The sequence below is a fragment of the Molothrus aeneus genome, chromosome 9 (assembly GCF_037042795.1).
Source record: "Molothrus aeneus isolate 106 chromosome 9, BPBGC_Maene_1.0, whole genome shotgun sequence".
Taxonomy (NCBI): Eukaryota; Metazoa; Chordata; class Aves; order Passeriformes; family Icteridae; genus Molothrus; species Molothrus aeneus.
In genome coordinates, this window is record NC_089654.1 from 17,486,393 (window position 1) to 17,509,058 (window position 22,666).

At 39.1% G+C, this 22,666-nt stretch overlaps 1 protein-coding gene across 2 annotated transcripts in view; it reads left to right on the plus strand.

Moving 5' to 3' along the window:
• Positions 1–22,666, plus strand: part of SLC44A3 (solute carrier family 44 member 3) — a 35,612-nt gene that overhangs the window by 8,447 nt on the left and 4,499 nt on the right. For both annotated transcript variants that reach the window (XM_066556054.1, XM_066556053.1), the window contains 4 exons: positions 282–468; positions 6,374–6,539; positions 11,136–11,292; positions 13,806–13,883. In XM_066556054.1, the coding sequence (XP_066412151.1) occupies positions 282–468; positions 6,374–6,539; positions 11,136–11,292; positions 13,806–13,883 (588 nt within the window). The remainder of the gene's footprint in view (positions 1–281; positions 469–6,373; positions 6,540–11,135; positions 11,293–13,805; positions 13,884–22,666) is intronic.

A 22,666-nucleotide genomic window follows, 5' to 3' on the forward strand; every position in this document is an offset into this window, starting at 1 on the left:
CAAAACAGACAGTATCCATTAGATCAATTAATGTCTTATGGATGCTATTTTGTTAAAAAAACCAGCAAGGACTATTGTAGGAATATAAATTTTAGTCCACAAGCTCTTTGAGAACATAGGCAGTGTCTTGGAAGGACTTTCGAATGTGTAATAAGATTGTATGAATTGCTTTGTTTTCATGTCTTTGGGAAATCTGTATCCTCTGATCTCACGTTTGACAACTCTGATAATTTTCTTGAGGTAAAACCCCTAACAATTTGTCTTTTTCTTTCCTGAAACAGGTTGTTCTGCTCTCCCTTATATTTGTACTAAGAAAGAGGCTTCCTTTCTCTGTACAACTCTTTCGAATTGTTGGCAAAATCATTGGCAGAATTCCTTTCCTCCTGTTCCAGCCACTCTGGACTTTTCTGATTCTCATTGTCTTCTGGATATTTTGGGTTGCTGTACTGCTTAGCTTAGGAACTGCAGGTAAGCATATGCTTTACATGTTTCTGACTGAGTGCTATCCATTTCCTAAATTCTCTTCTTAAATGTGGACCTCTTGGTGTTGGCATACAAAATGTGGGCTAGCATTGTTACACAGCTGAGTTATTTTATTTTATTTTATTTTATTTTAATTTTTAATTTTTTTTATTTTTTAATTCTTTTATTTTTTTTACCTGCTGTTACATTCATTGTGCAGCTCAAAGGTATTTTATGTTTTGTCTTCTTTCTAGCTTAAAAGAAATGCTGATCTTTTCAGCAAGTGATGCAAACAATACAGAGGACAGCACAAATTTACTGCACAGCACAGTGATGATAAAGTTTCAGTTTTGAAAGAAATTACTTTTCTCAGATTTAGCATACGAAGGGAAGGTAAATATATTGCTTTTATGAGCAACCTAGTAAAACATATGTTTTGACAGAGGTGTTCTGGCCGGGTATTTTTAGTGCAGGTGTCAGTCCTTATAAGATCTTCCTGTTAGAAGCATGTTAATGTCTCTAAGAGCACGTGTGCATTTTATAAATAACCCAAATCACGTCTCAGTTAAAGCCCGATCATGAGTGCAGGTGGGAAGGCGCCGCTCTGTGCGGGCTGTGTCCGTGCGTGGCTTGGGCGCTGGGTCCGGCCCTTTGGGGCCGTCGGACGCTCGCTGTGCTCGCAGCAGCAGCGCCCGTGCCCGCCAGGGGGCGCCGCAGCCCGCGGGGAGCGCCTCAGGCCCGCCCGGCGGGAGAGCGGATCCGGAGAACCGGGGGGACAAAAGGGCGGCTCGGCCCCGGGACACAGCGGCTGAGCCCGCCGTGCTCCGGAACGCAGCGGCTGAGCCCGCCGTGCTCCGGGGCGCAGCGCCTGAGCCCGCCGTGCTCCGGAACGCAGCGCCTGAGCCCGCCGTGCTCCGGAACGCAGCGCCTGAGCCCGCCGTGCTCCGGGGCGCAGCGCCTGAGCCCGCCGTGCTCCGGAACACAGCGCCTGAGCCCGCCGTGCTCCGGAACACAGCGCCTGAGCCCGCCGTGCTCCGGAACACAGCGCCTGAGCCCGCCGTGCTCCGGAACACAGCGCCTGAGCCCGCCGTGCTCCGGGGCGCAGCGCCTGACCCGGCCCGCTCCAATGGCCAATGCAGCGGCTGAGCCGGCCCGCGGGCTGAGCACACGGGCAGCTCCGTGTCAGCAGGATTGCTGTTAGGATTTCCAGTCCCTTACTCTACCTCTGATGTGCTTCGTAATTCAAATCTTGGGCGACGAGCGCTAAACGAGATCTGGTACTGAGAATATTCCGTTAGGTTGTCGCTCAAATTTTCAACCCAAATGTGAGTGCTCTGAAATGCTGCCTGTTAGAGCAGCTCACCATCAGATAAGCTGGGGTCGTTCTGCTGTTCTACGATGACAGACCCACACATCCTGTAATGACAAGTGCATGGTTAATAATGCACTGACAGGACACCTTGGTATTATTTGTTAGTTTTCTACAATTGTCCTGTAAGTGGAAGACGTTTCTTTTTATTTTGAGTTTTGGGAACTTTTTGCACCACTTGAGAGTACTTCTCTGAAGATCTCTGAAGATATGCTTTCTCTTACATAGCAATTTGTTTTCTTCATTGACAAATAGTTGCCTGTCTAGGATTCAGCTTGTAAAATACAGGTGGTGATTTTCTTGGGTTTGACACTTTGACATTTTCTTCTCACAAATATGTTTTCTGGGGCTGTGCAGGCTGTATTTTAAATGCAAATATACCAAGAAAGCTGAAAAAATGAAATGTTTAAAAACACACTAGTCTTTTTGTCTAATACAGAGAGATGGGTAAATTAAATTGGCTTGCTGCTGTGCTGCACCTGTTCTTAACATTTTCTTTGAATCTGCACTAGTTATATGATATTTATGGTGTCTCTGCATCTTAACAGTTCTGGAGCACTTGATCCTTGCTTCAGCTGTGGCACACCTGATCATTATGCGACCATGCAGGCACCTTATTTACATCTCCTCCAAAAGTTAGTGTTACTGTGAGAAAAAAATCCTAACTTCTTGGGGGCTATAGAAGGCTATAGCCTGCACTTGAAAGGTACTTATGCACATGACTAATTTGAAACACATGGATAATCCTATTAAAATCAGTGGGACTACTTATGCATTTTAGGGTAGGCACCTGCCTAAGTACCTTGGTAATTCAGAATCTGTAAGAGCAGCAGAGACTGAGTGAATTCCAGACCTACAAAACTAGGAGAAATGCCAAGACTTCATGAGACTTTAGGTAGCACAGTGGCACCAGTTAGAACCATTAGCTGGCTAGGAATGGAATTCAGCTGTTCTTTGGAAAAGCTGATATGTCTTAGAGTTATTGAGTTTTATTGTTTGCTAATTTGTGGGTATTTCACTGCAGAACTGAAGTAGCCATGTGGCACAGCAGAGAATGTGTTTCAGCTTTCCAGAGTGCAGGAGCTGAGGTCTGCATGGTGTAAATAGTGTGAATGTAGGAGGAGAAGGTGGTGTGATTTTTTTGTGTAATATAGGTGCATCCTACAAGCAAGTGAGCAGCAGAACTGCCACATAAAGCTGCACAACAGCAAAATGAGCAATAAAAATGTATTTCCTGCAGGGGCCTTGACATTCCAATTACAGTCAGGTAGCTTACTTGTAAGTACCTTTACATGAAAAAGCACAAAATAAGATAACACAATAGATTGTGTTGCAGGAAGCACTAAGATTCAGTGTATGATTCCAGAACCTTTCCTCACAGTGGGAGTGGCACAGCATATTTTCATGTTAACAGGAACTGATAAACAGGCTCTCAGTATTTTCTTGTCAGTGGCTCTTTGTTTGTGATAAGGAAATTGCTGGATTAGACTTCCTAGGAATTTTTTGTCTCTTACAGCAGCCTGTTGCTGCAGGCATCAGCAAAGCCTCAGAGCAGCAGCTGCTGAAGGAGGACGTCTGACCTAAGTGTGGCAGTCCCAAAATGCTGCTGAAGGTGCCACACACAGCCAGCACTTGACTGGTGTCCCATTGCCCGGCTCTGCTGGCTGCCAGGGCAGTGCTGCGAGTCCCAGGGGAAATTCTCCTGCCTTCTGCTGCAACACTTGGCCTGTTTGCATTGTTAACATCACTTCTTTTGAAGTATTGGCAGCAGATCAACACTTGTTCTGATCAAAGGCTTCCAGATTTGGTGGTTCAGATGTAGGGAGTTCAGTTCTTTACTGAGTTGTTAATGTCATCGCTAAGAGTGTATGGTACACAGGGAGGATTCATTATTGTGTCCTTGGAGAAAAACATTCTGTTGACAGATTGAACTGTATTTCAGGGCTGTGTTGAAAAAGTTTAGTTTGTATGAACAGATAGATCATAGTAGAATGATGAGGGAAATGGCATACACTTTTCTTGACAGGTTATCTAGGACAGCTTTAAAGTTTATCTGAGATACTGATGTAGAAAAATAACCTTGCATGTAGTTCTGCTGACAAAATCAGGCATGTCTGGTAGGCCCAGAAGACAGGAAATCGGACAGAGATGTTTATATCATTAAACAGATTTTTGTGAAATAACAAACCTAGTTTACCTTATCTGATCAGCAAAGTGATCAAAGGTGAAATCACAGATGGCTCTGCCTGATTTCTGTGCAGCTGAGCACAGCACTGTGCACATGTACAGGTACAAGGTTGTCCAGGAAAGACAAAGCCATTACTATTATTACTGCAGGTGGTTATTTAAGTAGGCTGGTAAAAAGCAAACAGGATTAGCTTGCCATATGAACATTTATCAGTCTTCATGACAACAGTACTGAAACAAAGCCTGAACAGGTCTATTTTGGAAAAAGAAATGTTCAGGAGAATTATATGGTGGAAAATGTCCTTAATTCTGCTACCAAATGGTGTAATGTCTTTGCACGAAAATGAAGAAGCAGGACACCTTGTGTGTCACTGACATCTTGTTTGCCTGAGTTCCCTTAGTGAAGGCTGTAGGCTCTGGATAATGAGTGTATTTAGCTAGTTGTGTGCTGCAGGAGAAGGCAGTTGAGAGCCTCTGGAAGAAATATGGGAAACGAAAAATCTCTTGAATTCATAATTATATGGTGCCTCACTTATTTTAATGACTTAAGTAAATTATTATATCCTCAAAAACTCACCTTAAAAAACCCTCACTTTTGCAAACTTAAAACCAGCAAGGCACTGGATGGGGAGGAATGAGGGAGAGTTTGTGAGAAGAGATCTGAGTAGTAGCTTTTTCAAACCATCAAATATCTTGCACTTCACAGACTTAAAATTCATTTGAATATATTGGAAGCACTACATTGTTTCTATGAATGACCAACCAAACAGCACTGGAGAGAGCTTGCCTGTTCAGCCAATATTGTTAACCTCTCAGAAAAAAAAATAAATCTAGAACATATATCTGTATTTATGTACCCATGTAGCATTTTTTTTATCTTTCAAAGAACTTTAAAATAATGTTGCAGTGCTACTATGGGGTAGATGGATATTTTTCTTTATTTACAGACTCAAAGGCTGCTTCTGAAAACTTAAAAAAAGCTTGTCTAAACCTGATGGTATTGCTGAAACAAATCTTTACTGTTTCTACTTTTAGTTATTCTGAGTAAGAAGTCTGTGGCTGTAGAAAAACAGGCTAGAAAGGAACCATTTCCTAGATAGCTTTGTATATGTGGCGGTTTTGAATTTGAATGTGGTGTGTTGTCCTGTAAGAGAACACAGAGTCATAGAATCAATTAGCTTGGAAAAAACCTTTAAGATCATCAAGTCCAGCTGTAAACCTAACACTGCCAAGTCCACAAAATGAATACATGAAGTATTAAAGCTTAAGTTATACTGCTGTTTGAGCAGTAATAGCCAATTCTGTCTCACTTTTTTATTTCTTTCATGGAGTTGGAATAAGAAACTACTCACCTCCAGAGATTGTTTTATTTGGTGAACATGTTTCTCTTTAAGGTTAGTAGACTTAAGGCTTGGTAAAATAAAAAAAAACATAGCATGTTAGGAACCTAGAGACCTTTTACTAGAGTCAAATTGTCCTAATGCCATTATCCCCTGACTACCCTTCAGAGTCAAGTGCCACAAACAGGATTGCACAGAAAAAAGGTCTGATGGTTGAGGAATCTGAATTGACCCCACCTTTTGTGAACAGCCATCTATGAATATGAAATACATTCTTTGTTCGTAACAGAAGTGGAAGGAATGTTTTTAGCTTGGATAAGTTAATTTATCCATGCTCCTAGATACAGTAGTAGCATTGGAGCATGTACTACCATACCATGTCTGCTTTTTTGCCTCCTAGAGAGCCTAGATGTATCTGCCTGTATTTTGCACAAAGATTGCAAATTATAGAGAACAGAAGACTAATGGCCATGGTTCTGATTAGTAATAGCAGTTAAAATATTTGTTTTGTTTTGCTGCAACAGTATGTTATGTATCCTTAATATTTTTCTGTAGTCTTTCTCTTCTGCTTCTTACAAAAAAACCCTAAAGCATTTCATAACTATGCATTTATTTCAAATTTGAATAATGGACGTCAAGATTTCATTTACTTCTGAACTATTTGATTACTCAAGTCTAGAGTAATGTCTTCTCAGATATCTTTACTAATATGTAGCTTTCCTTTTTCCTTTATTGGTAGCTGTGTCTCAATCCCAATTCAAACACAATCTTTTGCTTTTTGTGAGATTTTCTTTTTCAAAATCCAAGTTGAATTATAAGATGTTGTTTCTCTAACTTTGTTAGAATGGACAGAATTAAATAGCATCGAATTAATTTTTTTGTAACTTTACTGAAGAGAAGTTAAGAGAACATGCACAGAAGCACTTCCATGTCCTTCTTTGTCCCTGTCCCCCTTTCTCCTCTCCCGCCTTGTCTGATATGTTATAATAACACAGTGGTGTAATCCCAACTTCAGGTACTGCACAGGCCACTTCAGGAGGACAAGTAGAATACAGAGCTGTGTCTGGAATTTGCTACATGGCATGGTATCATTTCGTTGGCCTTATCTGGACTAGTGAATTCATTCTTGCCTGTCAGCAAATGGTCATTGCTGGGGCAGTGGTTACTTGTTATTTCAACAGGTGAGTGCAGAATTGCCCCTGATAGTTTTGGGGATTTTCCAGCATTTAATTTCAATCTTTTTCTAGGAAAAAAAGTCCCAATTAGATTGCAATTTATGTCAATATCGGGAATCCAATTTACTATAAAATAATGTTGCTTGTTGTAAGATCTTGAGTAAGATTTTACAATTGGCATGATATTAATGTGGCTCACCCCTGCTGCTGGAGATGCTGGGCCAAACTGGGCCTTGATATTGGAGCTCTGTTGGCTCTGGGGGAGTTACCATTTGGAAGGCACAGGCTGCATTGCACCCTTTTCCAGGAGACTGCTTTAGCTCCAAATGAGAAGCAGTATATTGTTCCTTGCTAATTTCATGTATTCATGGGCAGTTTGACCATTGCATTTTGGTCAATACACCACATTTTTGGTGCAATACACCACATAAATCCCCGAGGCAAAGGCACTGTCCGTATCTTGTTGGTGCAGGGCAGGGAAGCACCTGTAGAAACTGCTGTGATGACATTTACTGCTCTGCTAGGGGCTTCCGCTTTCCAGCTATTTTTTACTGCTGCAGGAACTGGCTGCCAAGTACAGAAGGTTCCTGCTCCCAATTGTATTGGTATCATTTTGTACAATACCATTAAGCTCTTCTCTTGCTTGCCAGGTGACCTGTCCTGTGTTGAGAGAGTTTTGTTTGCAAGGGGAAATGCAACTTTTCTGTGGTGGTAATCCCTTGTCCCGGCCCTTAGGCTGTCAGCACAGGTCCACAAAGATGCAGAGCAGTGCAGGAATGGGGAGGGGTGGTTAGAGGGTGGTTAGCTGCAGGAGCAGCCACACCAGCAAGGGCAAGGGTTATCTTCAGCTGTTCCAGCAACTCTGAGCTTGTCTGCTGTGTGTTTTTAATGTATTCCCTGGGGCTGCATCATAAAGGCATGTCACAAGAGTTTGTTTATGGGATCTTACAGACAGGCTTTCTTCTTGTCCTGTGAGTGCTCTGAGGAAATGGCACGGCCTTCCCATGCGGAAATCTCCCTCCACAGCACGCTCAGCAACGCGCTGCGCGGCCAACAGCCACGGCTGAGTTGCAAATGGGGTGGGCAGGGGGTCATTCTGCCTACAGGATACATTTATTTGGCCTCTAATACCACGACTGAAAATGGATTTGGCCTTCTTTTATTTTAGATTAAATATGAATACAAAAAAGATTTCATTGATTTAATAAAAATAAGTAGATTTTCTTGCTTAATGATTACATTTTACAACTTGTGGAAAGGGCTTGGTCTTTTAAAAAGCCTTCTTTTTTATAATTGGTGTTTTACATGAGGGTTTATTCTCACCTTGATGTGCTTAGGTGTTATGTATCTATTTACCTTTGCAAGGAGATGAGCCTTTCCCCCTCTCTGGGAGTAAAGGAAGGTGATATGGTAACTCAATCCATCACAGGCATCACAGTTCTGTCCATGTCTGAGCTTCTTTGGTAGCTCCAGTGCACATATATCACAGCACAGGTTTGAAATTAAGGGTTGGGCTTATTTACCTGACTAAGGTGTTGAGTACCACAGTTTCCAAGAGAAGTGAAATACATATCTTTCCCAGTAAGTCAAAAATGAAGGTTTATGGATGTTGCACCGAAGTCACTGAGAGATGAACTAGAACAAACTTTTAAAGGCTTCCTCTTCAAATGTATTTGCAATATTTATGGCCATCCTTTGCCCTACTTATATACTTGACCTAAAAGAGTCACCATCATGTATGTGGTCAGACCTGTTCCATGTGGTTTTGAGATAAGATAAAAGTGCAGTACAGTCTGTGTGGTCTCTGTTAGTCTCATCATGTCTGTTTTATTACAAATCTTGTAATTTATTGTGTTTGTTTGAAAATTGAGATTCATATTTACTTGAGGAATAGAAGATTAATTCCGTAGCATTTCTGAAGTATTTTATACTAAAGTTATTTTTAGACAGTCTTTGGAATTGGTGAGACATAAGTGAAGAAATCTGTAGGCATAGCTCTTAAGAGAATTTTAAAGAACTGAAGAAGTACACTTTTCTCCCATTTAAATATCTGTGTCTGTTGGGTGTGTCAAGATGACATTTTCTTTATTCTCAAAAAAATGTTTTCAAATGAAAGCAAAGATGCATGTGTGATCATTTGATTCAAGGAACTTAGTGTTAAAGAAAGACACTGAGTGTCACAGAGCTCACAAGTAAATGAAGGCAATTGACAGTAGTGAAGAAATAAAATTATTCCAAGACAATGTGATATTGAATACAAGTCCACAGGAGTTTGGAATAGCAGTGTTGTATGTAAATCAAACAATCTCATGATAACATAAAACAGAAATACCAAAGAAGAAAAGCAAGCTGTGGCTCTATTCAGTCTTACAACCAATCAGGCAGATTCCCAGATTTCCCTGGTACCTTGTGCACATGCAGATGAGTGCACATGCACAGAATCCACTGCATAATGATTGTTTGCTTGTGCTAAAGCCCCTTCAGGATTGCAGGCACATCATGCACAAAGGTGGGTGAAACTTCAGCCTTGGGAGCAATGGGAGTAGGTTGGAGCCAATCTTGAACTTGTTTACAGACATAACCATCACCTATTGCTGTGTTTAGCCTCTTTCTTGTTTTCTACTCTGAACCAGAATTACAAGGAAAATCTGTTCTTTTTCCAATCTGTTTGGAGGCAAAGCAAAATCCTGGTCAGAGCCTATTCTTGTGCTAGTTCCTTTGCTAGGAAAAGGAGCTGTGGAAAAACATCCAAATATGTAAAAATTTATCTAAACTAAGCTTTAATTTTTTTTTTTACATTCCTGTTCATTATTTAGTCATTTAAAAATATCAAAACCCTTCTTCATTTTTCTCTTCGGTAATAAGTACATTGTTGACACAGGAATAAATTTTCTTCTTTCTGTTTCTTATCACTAGTTAGCCTTTAACTTGCAGAAACTTAATAATTTGTATTCTGAGATCAACTAACACTGTCATATGTAGGGAAAAGTGTTTTGGGGAGAAGAAAACAGTGGATCAATATGAATAGAATAATTCATCCACACTTCAATGCATGTGTTTCTAACACAGAAACCTGATGACTCTAAAAAAAATCCAAACTGCCTTATTCAGTATAAAATTCCACTATCCCCCAAGCTGTTCCCCTGGTTTTAAGACAAAAATAATAAATGTAGCAACTGCTTTGCTGGAATTTCCTATTTCAAATAATGTGGTATATTCACATATTTAAATACAACTTTTCCACTGCTAAATTTTTTGTGTTTTGAATGAACTGCAGTGATACCTTCAGGATTCTTGCAGAACTATAATCCCACTCGTGAATATAGTGTGTAGGATTTAAATCCTTGCTGAAGTGAGGATTAATAGAATATTAATATTGTATTTTTAGAGCTTCTTAGCCCAAACCAGTCATTCTCTTATTGATGTCTTTTTATATTTTAATTTCTTGTGCAAACTACTGATTTTTCAAGATAACAGAGGTTTTGAAGAAATTTTTTGAAGAAATAAGTTCTGAAAACAGGGCTTCTTATGTGTGATGTTATGTCTCATCTTTATATAGCTACTAAGTCAAACTGCTGCTGGTTCTGTTGCTTAACTAAATATTTCAGGGTTGGGCCAGTTGCTTAAGAGTTACTTGTGGAAGGACTAATTATGACTATTCATCCGTATGTATTTTTTTATCCTATGAAATATTTTTAACTGTACTTAGAGTGTTAATCTAGTTGATTTTTTTTTGTGTTTGACAAGGGGTGAGGGAATCTCTTTAAGGTGATTTCCTGAGGTTTATATAAATTCTTGAGAGCTGTGTCATATTACTGTCTGTAAATGACTGACATTAAACTGACCTTTATAAAGGAAGCAAAGTAATAAAAGTTGTATTTAAGCCATTTATTGGCTTTGCTTTCTGATTTTGGCAGGCACCATTTTTACAAAACAATACAGGTTAGTGTGTACTAGAACTACAAGTTTTTTTTAGTTCAGATTATAATCCTAAACATACAGTATGATATTGCTTTTTTGCTGCATTCAGTTTAAAAAGAAAGCCTCTTCTGTGGGGAAAAAAAAAGCATTAATATTTTTTTAAAATTTAAAACCAAATTGGGCCAAATTACAATTATAAAAGTAGATAGTAACTCTCAATTCTATATGTGAGAACTTGTGATTTTATTTTCTAGTTTTAATTTTACCACTAAAGAAGAAATAGTGGATTCATTCCCTCAGACTAAAATCTTGCAGAACCAAGAGTTAAAGAAAAGACTGCAGAGAATAAGAGAAGTGACAGAAAAGAGGTGTTCAAGGAGTATTCTCAGATATTGTTCACTTCTCCTATTTTCCATTGTAGTTTTTTTCCTAGATATTTTTCCATTCCAGAAAATAGTAATTTCTTAAGAATTAAACTAACCCAGAAGTTATAAATTTGGCTGCTTTTCTTTGGACTAAGGTGAACATTCAGATGAAGTCAGTAGAAAAACTGGAGTAGTTCAATTAGGAAAGGAGGTAACAGCATAATTCTTAAAATTTCCCCGTACTGAAAAGACACAATGCTTATCTTCTTAAATAAGTTGCTAAACCATTTTTAAAACTGTTTGTTTCTCTTTCTAGAAATAAAAAGAACCCACCACCTCACCCAGTCCTGTCTTCCATATCAGTTCTTTTCTGCTACCATCTAGGAACTGCTGTCAAAGGCTCATTTCTAATCACAATACTGAGAATACCAAGGATTGTTCTCTTGTACCTTTACAATATCCTAAACCAAAAGGTAGGTAAATACTTCTGTAACACTATAAAAATAGTATTTTAAAGATGAGATAATGGGGCAAAGAAGTGAAGAATATATATCTTGCTTTAAAATAGATGGTATTGCTATTACTGTCTATTATTAATAGATGGATTTTATATTTTATCATGTTTTCTTCATTAGGAAAGCTTTTTTCTCCCAACTCAGATATCAATGCTTCCTTTTTATTCTCATGTCAGATAATTTTAAAAGCAGAAAATACCAATATGAAACTCAACTTTAGTGTTTTTATACAAAGGTTTTTCTGAAGGATAAAGAAAAAATTGGCAGACTGCTCTATTAAAACTTTTGCATTCTTTTTTTAAGGAGCAGGAGTAAGAATACTATTGTTAGATTTTAAATCTCTTATAGAAAATACTTCATCTGCCTTGTAATATGCTTCTATAGAAAGAATATATGGAATAAGAACTGTTCCTGGGAGTTGTAGTATCCAAGACACATCTTTTAAGACACATAAAGCATAGATCTGGGCTGTTTTGAATATTTTTTTTCCTTCTTTTTTCCTTTTCATGCATCTCCGCATCTATCTTCTGCTGAAAGCACAGCACTGTAGGTAATTCTGGCACTTTTGCAAGGAGGGAGGACTGTCAGGAATGCACAGTTCTGATTTTAGGAGAAGATTTAAGAAAAGATTTTAATGTAGGTCTTTTCCTCTAGGGTTTATATTGGCCTTGAGCATGTTATGTATAGTTATGACAGGGTGTTTACATTTACAGTGACAACGTATTTACTATGAGGCATGTGTTAGCTATAGGTTATGAATGCTTAAATAAAAACTCCTTGTCATAAAACACTTGAAAGGTGTGGTCTGGATTTATGTTGCTTTCATATGGAGGTTTTGGTTATAAAACTTTGTGAGTTGTGTTAACTAAGAACATTGTATAAAGACAGTAGGTGGGGAGACTTAGAATATTTTCTGTCTTTAGAGAAAGCAGGATAATTGGACTTGCTTGTTACATGCTCTTGTAATCTGAATTACTGTAGATTTAAATAGCAAAGAAAGATTCTTTGTGTCTGCCGCACTGTGCTGCAGGCTCCTTTTGGTCCAGCTCCCAAGCATTCAGTGACATGCCCCACAGCTGTAACTGCTGCTAAGGACACTAGAAAGTGCTCTGGGCAGCTCATGTGCTCAGTCCTGGGAAGGATCCCCCCAGGAGTACCCAATCTTGCTCCTTGGCATGGCAGAAGGGACAGGCCATGGCCCCTTTCACTGAGGGCCAGAGTAGCTGGACTAAAGGATGGAGAACTGACCCTGCATTCTTGTGGAGCTCACACAGACTTCCCCACCCTTGCAAAAAATGTTGCTGTTCTCTATGAACAGAGAAGAAGTCAGGGGCCTGTGAGTTTGCAGGTAAATTTACAGATTTTTCTTCACAGTAGTCTTCAAGCAGAATCAGAGAGGAAATTGTAGGTGAGATCCCTTGCTCTAGGCTTTTAACAAATATTCCTTACTGAGATAACACAGCTTTAGTAAAATCATCTCTCCAGCAATACATAGCAAGAGTAAATTGTTCTCTGTCAGGAGTTTGCATGTACAGTCACTGTTTTGAAGGAGTTATTCCTGGAATATTTTCATGAACCTTATTGGAAAAAAATGGGAGGTTTGTGGTTTCTGCCTCAACAATAGTAGCTGTTCGGACTTGAGTTTTCTATAGAGACTGGAAGATCTCTGCTTTCCAAAACAAGGTAAAAACATTCTGACCTTTGGAAAAATAAGATTAAAAAGACTGAGTATCCCTGAACTGGATTTCCTTTTGTTGAGAAAAACAAGCACTTAATTTTGGAAGGCTATTCTGGATACCAAGGTGTCTTGTTCTGATCTTGCATCATCTCCATGATGAGCTGTTCTGAGCTCATGATGTGATGGAGGAGCATGGAACAAACCTTAAGCTTTACTGCTCAGTTTTTGCTATGAAATTAATACAGCTCAATGGTCTATAAAGAGCCTGTTCTAATACAAGATTTTTCTTCCTGATCTGAAAAATGAATGTAATGCTCTCAGTCAAAACACATGGATGTTCATATAAGCCCTTCTACCCATTCTTTTATTTTTGTTCAGTAGGGTACTGGTCATTTCAGAACTGTGAAAGGTTTTTGATAATCAGGTTAAAAATCTGTCTCTGTACTCCCTGATCACTGTGAAGTGCTTTAAGGATTACTGACTTGCCTGCCTGTTTTTCTCCCCAGGCAGCTGTTAGCTCACAAAGCTGCTTGCAGCACATATTTTCTTTTCCCAGAGAAGAATCTTCCATCCACAGGAAGAAAAAAAAGAAAAAAAGCACAGCTCTGCAGTCATTAATATTGAACAGTCTGAATTAAAATCTATTCCTAAAATCCTAATGGAAATATCTGCTGCCCAAGTGAAAATTTTATTAGAAGAGTCAGTCACCTGTAAAGCAAGTTTTTTTTTAGAACATTGGTTTTGTTTGAGGCTAATTATGTGTCCAATAACCAATCATTTCATTTTATTGCAGAAGAATGCAAAGCACCTGTTCAACTGCTGTTCCTGCTGGGTTTGCTTCCAGACAAGTTGCTTAAGACACTTTAACCAGGTATGCTCTGTCATCTCAGTCCCTCGGCCTAGCCTGGATACCATGGTTGGTGCCTGACCCTTAGCATGGCTAAAAATGGCTTAGTGTGGTGTGCAGGCCAGAGGTTCCTGCTGGCCACCTAAATTAAAGACACAGAAAAGCCTCCAAGTGCTTGGTGCGAAGAAACAGGGAATTGACAAATATGCAAGGTGCTAGATTTTAGAAAACTTGTTAATACAGCTTGAGATAGTCAGCCCTTTCAGAGGGCCACGTGCTATTTCTGGAGGTAAGAATACTTAACATTTTGTTGAGTTGTGCCAGACTCCTGAAACACAGAGTCCAGGTAGCAGGGAGCAATAAAGAATTAGGAAACATACCTGGAGGTGTGGCATTAACTAGCTACAGTGTTTTCCACCTGAAAGTCCTTAATAAAGAAACTTAAATTCCTAGTGATTGCCAGTATCAGTAGATCTGGAAATACAAACCATGGTGATAGCAGTCTTGTTTAAAAGATGTTTTAATTGGAAATGGATGATTTCTGACATACAGCAGTTTTACAGATACTTGACACCTCTTTTTACCTTCACAATTCTTTTCTCCCAATGCATTCCAGATTTACACATATAATTGTAAATAGTTAGTTTTTGTCTTTGTCATTGCCTTGTTTCTATCTCTGGGAACTGTGATATTCCTAATGTGAAAGGAATCATATGTTCATGCTGATTCCACCCTCTGAATGCTGAGCTCTTTGTTCTCATTGCTGAAGGTACTAGTGAAGTAAACAAGACAATCCTGATAAAGGTTCTGACTTCTCCTCTTAAGTAGGTGCATAAATTAGGTTTCGTCTTGGACAGTTATTAAGAGAGTTTTCAATTTAGTTCACCATAGATTAAATACTTACGCAGTGAAACTTCTGAATTTTCCAGGTTTAAATTTTCTAGGTAGGTCTTGTAGGCAGTGACTTGGTGAGGAATATCAGAGCTCATTTTGCCTCCAGGCTTTCCATTTGTAGTCACTCGTTTCCCTTGGCTTGGCTTCCTGCCTTTCAAAGAGATATCCAGCATCCTAGTGTTTACTTTCTCCAGCTGTTGCCCGCTATGTGTTTGTTAAAAGAATTAATTACTGTAATGTTCTTCCTTTTGTTTCAGAAAGCTGTATTGTAGCTCTTTTCCCCTTTAAAGATTTCCTGTTTCCTATTCTATTGTTGGCAGGTTTCTGGTTTTATGTGAGTTGTGGTTTTTAATCTAATGATCATAATAAAGTCTTCACTTTTGTTTTGTTTTTTGAATATATTTTTAGCAAAGGTGATAGTTGTCCACATGTTTCAAATCCAGGGAAATTTGGGCAATAATTAGAGAAGAAAAAAAGCAAGAACAGGCCTTAAGATTTTAATAGAACTTCTATCTGTACAAAATTTAAACATTGGTCTTGAGTTATTGCATCTCATTTAGTAATTTGTGGATCTAATTATTTGTTTCATTTTTCCCCTATAACTAATCTGTTCAAGGCTATTTATTGAATTTTTTTTTTTACCATGATTGAAAGTCTTAGTCTTTGGTTCTGTAAAATCTGTGGCCATGTGTAGAAGAGAAAAGAAAAAAGGAAGGAAAAAATGTCTGCAGTTTTAAGCAGCTTTGACATATTTCTTGATTAACAGAAGTAGCGAGCTCTTAAAAGCTCCTACTGAGATGGGTGGAAGCTGCCAGGAGCAAGGTAGAAATTTCCTACATATGTTGAACACAGACCTGAGAATAGGACTTGGGAGGGAGGGATTAAAAAATTGTACCTGTGTTTCTAACATTTTCTTAAAGAAGTATCCCTTAAGTTCAGATTTTGGTATTTTTGTTACCTTAAATGTGGAACAGCTGTTGTAAAAGTTGGTCCAAAGATCAATGTGTAAATTAGCATTCCTTACTATTTACTATTCTTTTGCTTTTTATTCTAGCATTATTTTCACTTTAATGAAAAGCATATAATTACCTGAAGCTCTAAAAAAAAAAAATAGAAGATCCAATCACTTCTGCACTATTTTCTTCAACCTGTTGTTAAACTGCTTAGGTAATTTAAATTCTTTCTGTTCCTTCATTCACAAGTTTAATCAGGATTAAACAGTATTTTGTTTTCCCTCTGAGAACTTGGCAGATGAGAAACAGGTGCTGGAGAAAGTAACCCTGGTGAAAGAATGCAAGCTTCTTTCTTCCCATGCAGAGTCAACCAAGTGCTCTATTATGTTATCTAAGGGTACTTTCTGGGCTGCATTACCACCCTGCATGTGATGATATTTAATACTGACTTTAATAGTTGAATGCATCCCTGAAGTGACTCATTCTATGCAGGCTCAGTTAGGTTCTGCTCAGCTCTCCTGGAAGTTAACTGGAACAAGCCAAAGAGTTACCCTGTCATCTTCCTGTCATGACAGAGTGCTGTGCTAGATGCTGGCTATTGTCATATTTGCAGGGGGGGTAATGTAAGCCCAGTGTCCTGTGCAGATTGCAATATGGACAATTACATTCAGCCTTCCTAAATTTCTCTTGGATTTGCAACTGGATCCTGTGCTAAACTGTGGTGTAGTGTTGCTATGTGCTGTAAAACAGTTCACTCCTTAAGCTGTTCCACTTCAGTCATGGGCAAAGTGATTCATGTGTGTGTATAATCCATTAGCAACAATTGTAAAGCACTCAGGGTTCTGTGGCTGAAAAGTGCTTTCTGAGTATAAAGTCACTATCCTTACTTGACTGTTCTGCTTGCCAACACTTGTCAGAATTACCACAGATTTTTTGTCTGGCTCTGATAGTTTCAGTATGTTCCAGATAAACATATCCAATCATCTCAAGTAAAATCTAGGAGATTGAAATTTTTCTTCTGTAAAAAGAATATACTGGTTTTTAATGTGATTTGGGAATTATGAGGTCTGTGTCTCTCCTGCTTTCTTAAGTTCTGATGGCAGTCTTAACTTTAGATACATCGAAGTGTTCACATGTTCTCCCTTTACAGCCTTGTTGCAGTGACTTTTTAAAAACAACACAACTGGATAGTTTTGCTTTTCTGTGTCTGCTTTAGGTCTATCTGCGGCCAGTTGGCAAAGTGACTGCTCCAAAGTACAGTGCCTGGGTTTCTGAAGGGGTTGCTGAGCAGGGTGTGGTTTCTGTGTTCATCAGCACAGTTGCTGCAGTGCTGCAGCCTTCTGGGCTGTCAGTGAATTCAGCAGGGTGTGAGCCCCATTTCCTGGGACAGAGACCCTTCCTGGGAGCTGAAAGCCAGCAATTGTGCAGTGTAATAAACCAAAGCAAGTCTGTCTAACGGCTCTATATCCATAGCAGTTGGTTGTCTCTTGAACTTTGGATGGAAGCCTATCAGGAGGTTTCAGTTAAATGCCTTCTGGAGAATTCACCTAGATAAAACCAAAATTAATGCATGCTATTGTAAAGAACAGTTCTCTCCATGCCAAACACATTGTGCCTCACCCCATCAACTACTTCTCTTTCCTCCCAAGAACAATAATGCATTTTAATGTTACTGGCAATATTGCTTCTAGATATAGAGCTAATTTTTCAATCCTCTTGAAAATACAAGGATAAAATGTTCTTCTACACTGAAATAATATTTTATATAAGTTTATCTCCCCCCTATGGACTTTATGTATATGATAATAGGAAACAAAAATCTTTAGGTCTTAACTTGTTCTGTAGGAAGAACCGTGTAGGGAATACAGTTGGACAAAGTTGACTAATTCGTACTTTGATACATTTCTCTTCTTCCCTATCCCACTAAGAAGAAACAAAAGGGGGGGAAAAGAGAGAGAAAGAGAAAATAAAAGGCAATTAAGCGAGTGACAGGTAATTCTGTGCTTTTAAGCAGAGAAATTTATTAACAACTCTCTGAAAATCTTCAGTTTGATTTATTTCAAAAATCCCAAATAAGAACATTTTCTCACTAAGTGCAGAAGCCCTGAAAGCAACCCCAGTAATGGTGTAATCATCATGCAATGGGCGCATAAAGCAGGATCCTTTTGCTCCAACCCTGTCATGGAAGTGGAGCCCACATGTAACACTGTGATGCAGCAGAAAAGGACACCCAACTGCCCTCTGAGATAAAAGCTGTGTTGGTCCTACCCACTGGCTGACAGCCATGGAAGGAGTCAATAACGCAGAGAGTAGGAAGCAAGGAAACCTGAAAATTTTCTCCAGTAAGTCCAGACTGAAAATATAAGGTGAAATGGAAGTCCTGGAAACTACGAGATGAAACACTTGCACTGGAAAGAAGGGGATAAATGCCATTGTACAAGTTGCTGCTTATGTGCTCAGGCTTATCTCATGGAGGGGACTGGAATATCCTGTGACAAATGAAGGGCAAGAGCAAGCCCATTAGCCATCTATGAGACAGCAGGGAGGGCTAAAAGCCTGACAAGATCAGCAGAAAAATAGAGTAGAGTAGATATAAATTGTTCACGAATAAATGTCTGGAAGTTGGAAGGTTCCTAAGGACCAGCAGGACAACTGTCTGGAACAGCTCCACATGTAAGGCCTGGGAGAGGGGAAGTCCTAAGTGATTTAAAGAAGGGGTTTTCCACTTAGGAGAAGATTTGCGTAATATGTTAATCTGAAATAGGCACTGGAGTGGCTGAAAGTCTCTTCCAGTCTTGTATGTCCTCATCTCTTCAGTGGGGCCTCACAAGGCCCATCTTGCTCTCATTTCCCACCATCTGAGAGTCATGATACAACACTCTCACCAGACCACTAACTGCTGCACAGCAGCCACACTCATTGCCTCTTGCTACCACTGGATTTTGTTTTCTGAAGGGCTTCCACTGGCATCAGTGACACTTGCAGGCTAAGACAATTTAAGGTCCAGCCTGAGCTACACTGCACTGGGGGTAGCTGACCAGGGCAGCCCCCAGGAGAGTTGGCAGCAATAAGATCAGATTGGGATGAAAACACCAGCAGAGCAGAAAAAGCTGAACTGGAATGAGAGATCAGCATGTCTCCTTCTTCCTTTTTAAGAAGATTCTGTTGCTATGGCAATTTTCTCTTCCCCAAGCTCATTTTATGAAAGCAAGCCCTAGAATGGAGGACTGAATTCAGCTGTTACACAAAGTAGCAATTATTCTCAACAATTGGAGAACTTACAGCCTGGATCCGAGCCACAGCGCCTTTCTCATGAAACTACCAGGTCACTTTTTCCAAGACCTTTGACATTCTGTGTTGTGAGGCACAGAAGGATATATTCTTTAAATAGATTTTTTTGCATACTGTGGTATTTGGAAATATGTAAACATTCACATTCCCTATTTATTCATCCGGACACTGAGAAATCAGTGTCTAGTTCCCAGGCCCCAAGGCAGAAGAGCTTGTGTTCTTCAGAGAGGTGGTGATACGAGATCAACTTGCTGGTGGAAAGATAAATGCTGATCCCAGTCCACTATCCCCTGTGCTTTCAATGCTATCAATGCCACCATTACTTGCTTGTCACCAGAACAGAGACTACCATTGTAAAAGATCAATTTATTAGGCAAAGATAAAAATATGAGTTCTAATGTGTATATAAGATCAGACTGAATCTCTTTCTAGCTCAGTATCCCATCTTCACACTGTGAGCAAATGCTAAGGTAGAACAAAAGGATATTTCCCTGCCTCTGTGCTGTCTCTGAATCTGTTTTCAACCTAGGGACTTCTTGAGCTGTATGTTTTCTGTGTGTTAAATAACTCTCAGCAGATTCCTTTTCCCTGAAATTCCCCATCTCCACTGAGCTCCTGTGAACTTTTAGAAGCTAAAGCATCCTTCGCCCAGCAGTCCACAGTTTGCAGATTTATGGTGAGAAGGAATAGCGTCTGTTTTTAAATTTGGCTCCTAATGCTTCATACTGTCCTGCCCCTGCCTGGCCTTTGTTCTGGAAGAAACAGTGAGCCATCTAAGCCTACACAGCCTCCCTGCATTTCTCATGAGTCGGCAGCGTGAGCCTCCTGCTGCATCTCCTTCAGTCATGTCTTTTCCAGACAGAAGAGCCTCACGTTCCCCAGACAGAAGACATTCCATGCCTTTTGGATCATTCCTGCTGCTCTTCTCCCAAACATTTTCAAATCCACTAAAGCTTTTGTGCATGGAAAAATATTTTCTGTAGAAACATATTTAAATAACCTGTTTCTAAATGATAGCAGGTTCTTAACTGGCCATGGTCTTCCATCTTAGCCTTCGCAACAATCTTTAATTTGAAAGCCTTTGGATTATTGCACATATGCTGCAATTTTAAACTTAATGGGATATATAAGCTTTTTTGTTGAAAGTCCAAAATTATTTGCAAATATAGGTAATAACTTGTATGTGTTAGGTGTTCCTTGATGAGTAAGAATGAAAAATTACTTGAGCTCATTTTTGTGCAATGCTGAGTTGCATGGAAATGTATGTTAGCTTAAATGTTTGATGTGTTTTGTTAGTGAGAATATGTAGTTTTCTGTGTGGCCGGATGGGATCAGGGCATAGGGTCTGTATGAGAAACTTGAAAATTGTGAGGCAAGTGCATGGGAAAAGATTCTAGGCTGAACAAGAAACCCTTCAAATATTTTTTTCTCAGAAATATATTTTTTGCTAAAATGTAGAGATCACTTGGCTGAGTCTTCCAATTGTGCTGGTAATATTCTTGCTTCACATGTGTCTGACTAGTTTTGTAGCCTTCAGCAGTTCATTAATTTCTGTCTCTCTCCTATTCATTCTAGAATGTTAGATTATTACCTGGCTGCCTTTATTTCTTGAGTATTATCATTAGGTAATACTTACATTATTTGTTTAAGTTGTAACTGCTATAAATGCCATTTTTTATCAGCTGGTTTGTAACAAAACAAATGCCTGTTCAGGTAGTGTACAGTCTCCAGTGTCATTTTCAATCTTTCCAAGGTAACCATTCTAGTTAATAAATATCAGAAATTCTTTTCATTGCACATTCTTTGAATACCAAAGTGGCTATTTCAAGAGTGCAAGCAAATGAGTATTTATTTTAAGTTTGGAAACAATGTTTGTACAAGCTCACGTGCTTTTTCAACATTCTTTTTTATTTTTAAAACACATTTTTTGCAATTTATAATGAATACAGAATCTCTGTTTAATTTATTGGCAAAATTTATACTGTCCTCACCAGATCAGGATCTGCTCTGTGAATTTAGATCTTAAGGAACAAAAACAAACTTAGAAAACACTTTTCTACTTTGTGTCTCAGTTCCCTGTGTGTTTAATGGGAATGATGAAAGAGACTGAACTCACAGCATGTTATAAAGAGAAATCTGTCCATGTCTGAAATCTGCAGTGACAGCTCTGGGTGGCAGACAGAGGCAGTGTGATGTGAGGCCATCTCTGCCCGTGTCCTGGGCCAGCAGGGCTGGCACTGGCAGCTCTCCTGCGGCCACATCCTGGGAGTTCTGGTGTGATGGCATCCTGCCAGGAGGGGAACACCCTCAGGATAAATGAAAGTTTGCAAAGAAAGCATTTCTTCCTATTTAGGAATGAAGTGAGCTTGCTTGTTTAAACATATTTTTATGCAGATACTCTTTGAGTTTCTGTGGAGTTCACTGGTGTCTCTGATGTTTTCATAGAATGGGCAATAGATCCGTGGTCTTTATTTATACTTTTTCCATCTATGGATGTATTTTCTAATATGTAAGTACAGTATTTACAGAATGTCAATGGTTTTTTCTTTACTATCAGAGGAAAAATCACTGTTTTTTATATAAATAATATCCACAATAAAGAGGCATAAACTCTTTGATTGCATTTAACCAGCCTTCCTTCCTGCCTGCCTTCCTGCCTGCCTTCCTGCCTGCTTCCTCCCTTCCTTTCCTTCCTTTCCTTCCTTCCTTCTCTCAGACAATGTCATAGCTTTGCCATGCTACAGAAGTTGCTCACAGGTGAAACTGAACTCTACAGAAATGAATTTTCTTTGCTTCAGATATCTGAAATTGTTTTATATTTTGAATTGTAAGTAAGAAAAAACAGATTTTTGAACAGGAAGGGTTTTCAGTAGGCCAGTATAATTCACTTTCAGTAAACCCCTTATGGGCTGGGTTTTTTTTCACTTCCAGGTGAAGCAGAAAGCAATTGTAAGCACCACGTACATGTTTGGTTTTTAAATTCCTTTAGAAGAGTAATCCCTTGCACACTGTGGCTCTTACTGACCATATCAGATGTGACTAAAGTTCTTGTGGTGTAATCTGCCTTCTAATAGTTTGAGTAAAGGGAAACTACTCATAAGTATTGCTGGTAAAGCCAAGAATATGTTTCATGTATCATGAGTGCTGCTTTTCTTAGCTGATATTTTGGACATAATTTCAAAACCTTGCTGAGGAGTTCCATAAATGGGACATACATGTTAATTTATGCATAAGTGCAAAAATAATCAAATCCATGAAGTTAAATATTCTATCCTCCCCACCTATCCAGGCAAGTTTCCACCAAGCAATATAATGTAAAATTCTCAATACATTGAAAAACTGGGAGTGCCCCAATTATCTCTTGTTCTGAGTGGGGTGGGGCATTGGTCTAGTCCCAGAATCCTTCACAAAAAGGTTTGTTTAATGGCTATAACTATAAGCTTGAATTTCACTAAAGTGTTTGAAAGAGCCATGTATAAAAATTCTTTAATCATCAACTTTTAATGACCCAGTAAATGCATAACTTCATTTCTCCACTTACACAGTTGGCCAGCAGTGTTGGAGATAGATAGCCTGTAAGTTTGGACAGTGTGACTCCAGGTGTTCTCTGGTAATTGTGTCATATTCATTCACAAATTTTGGGGTCAGGAACTTCGGTGTTTTAAAATA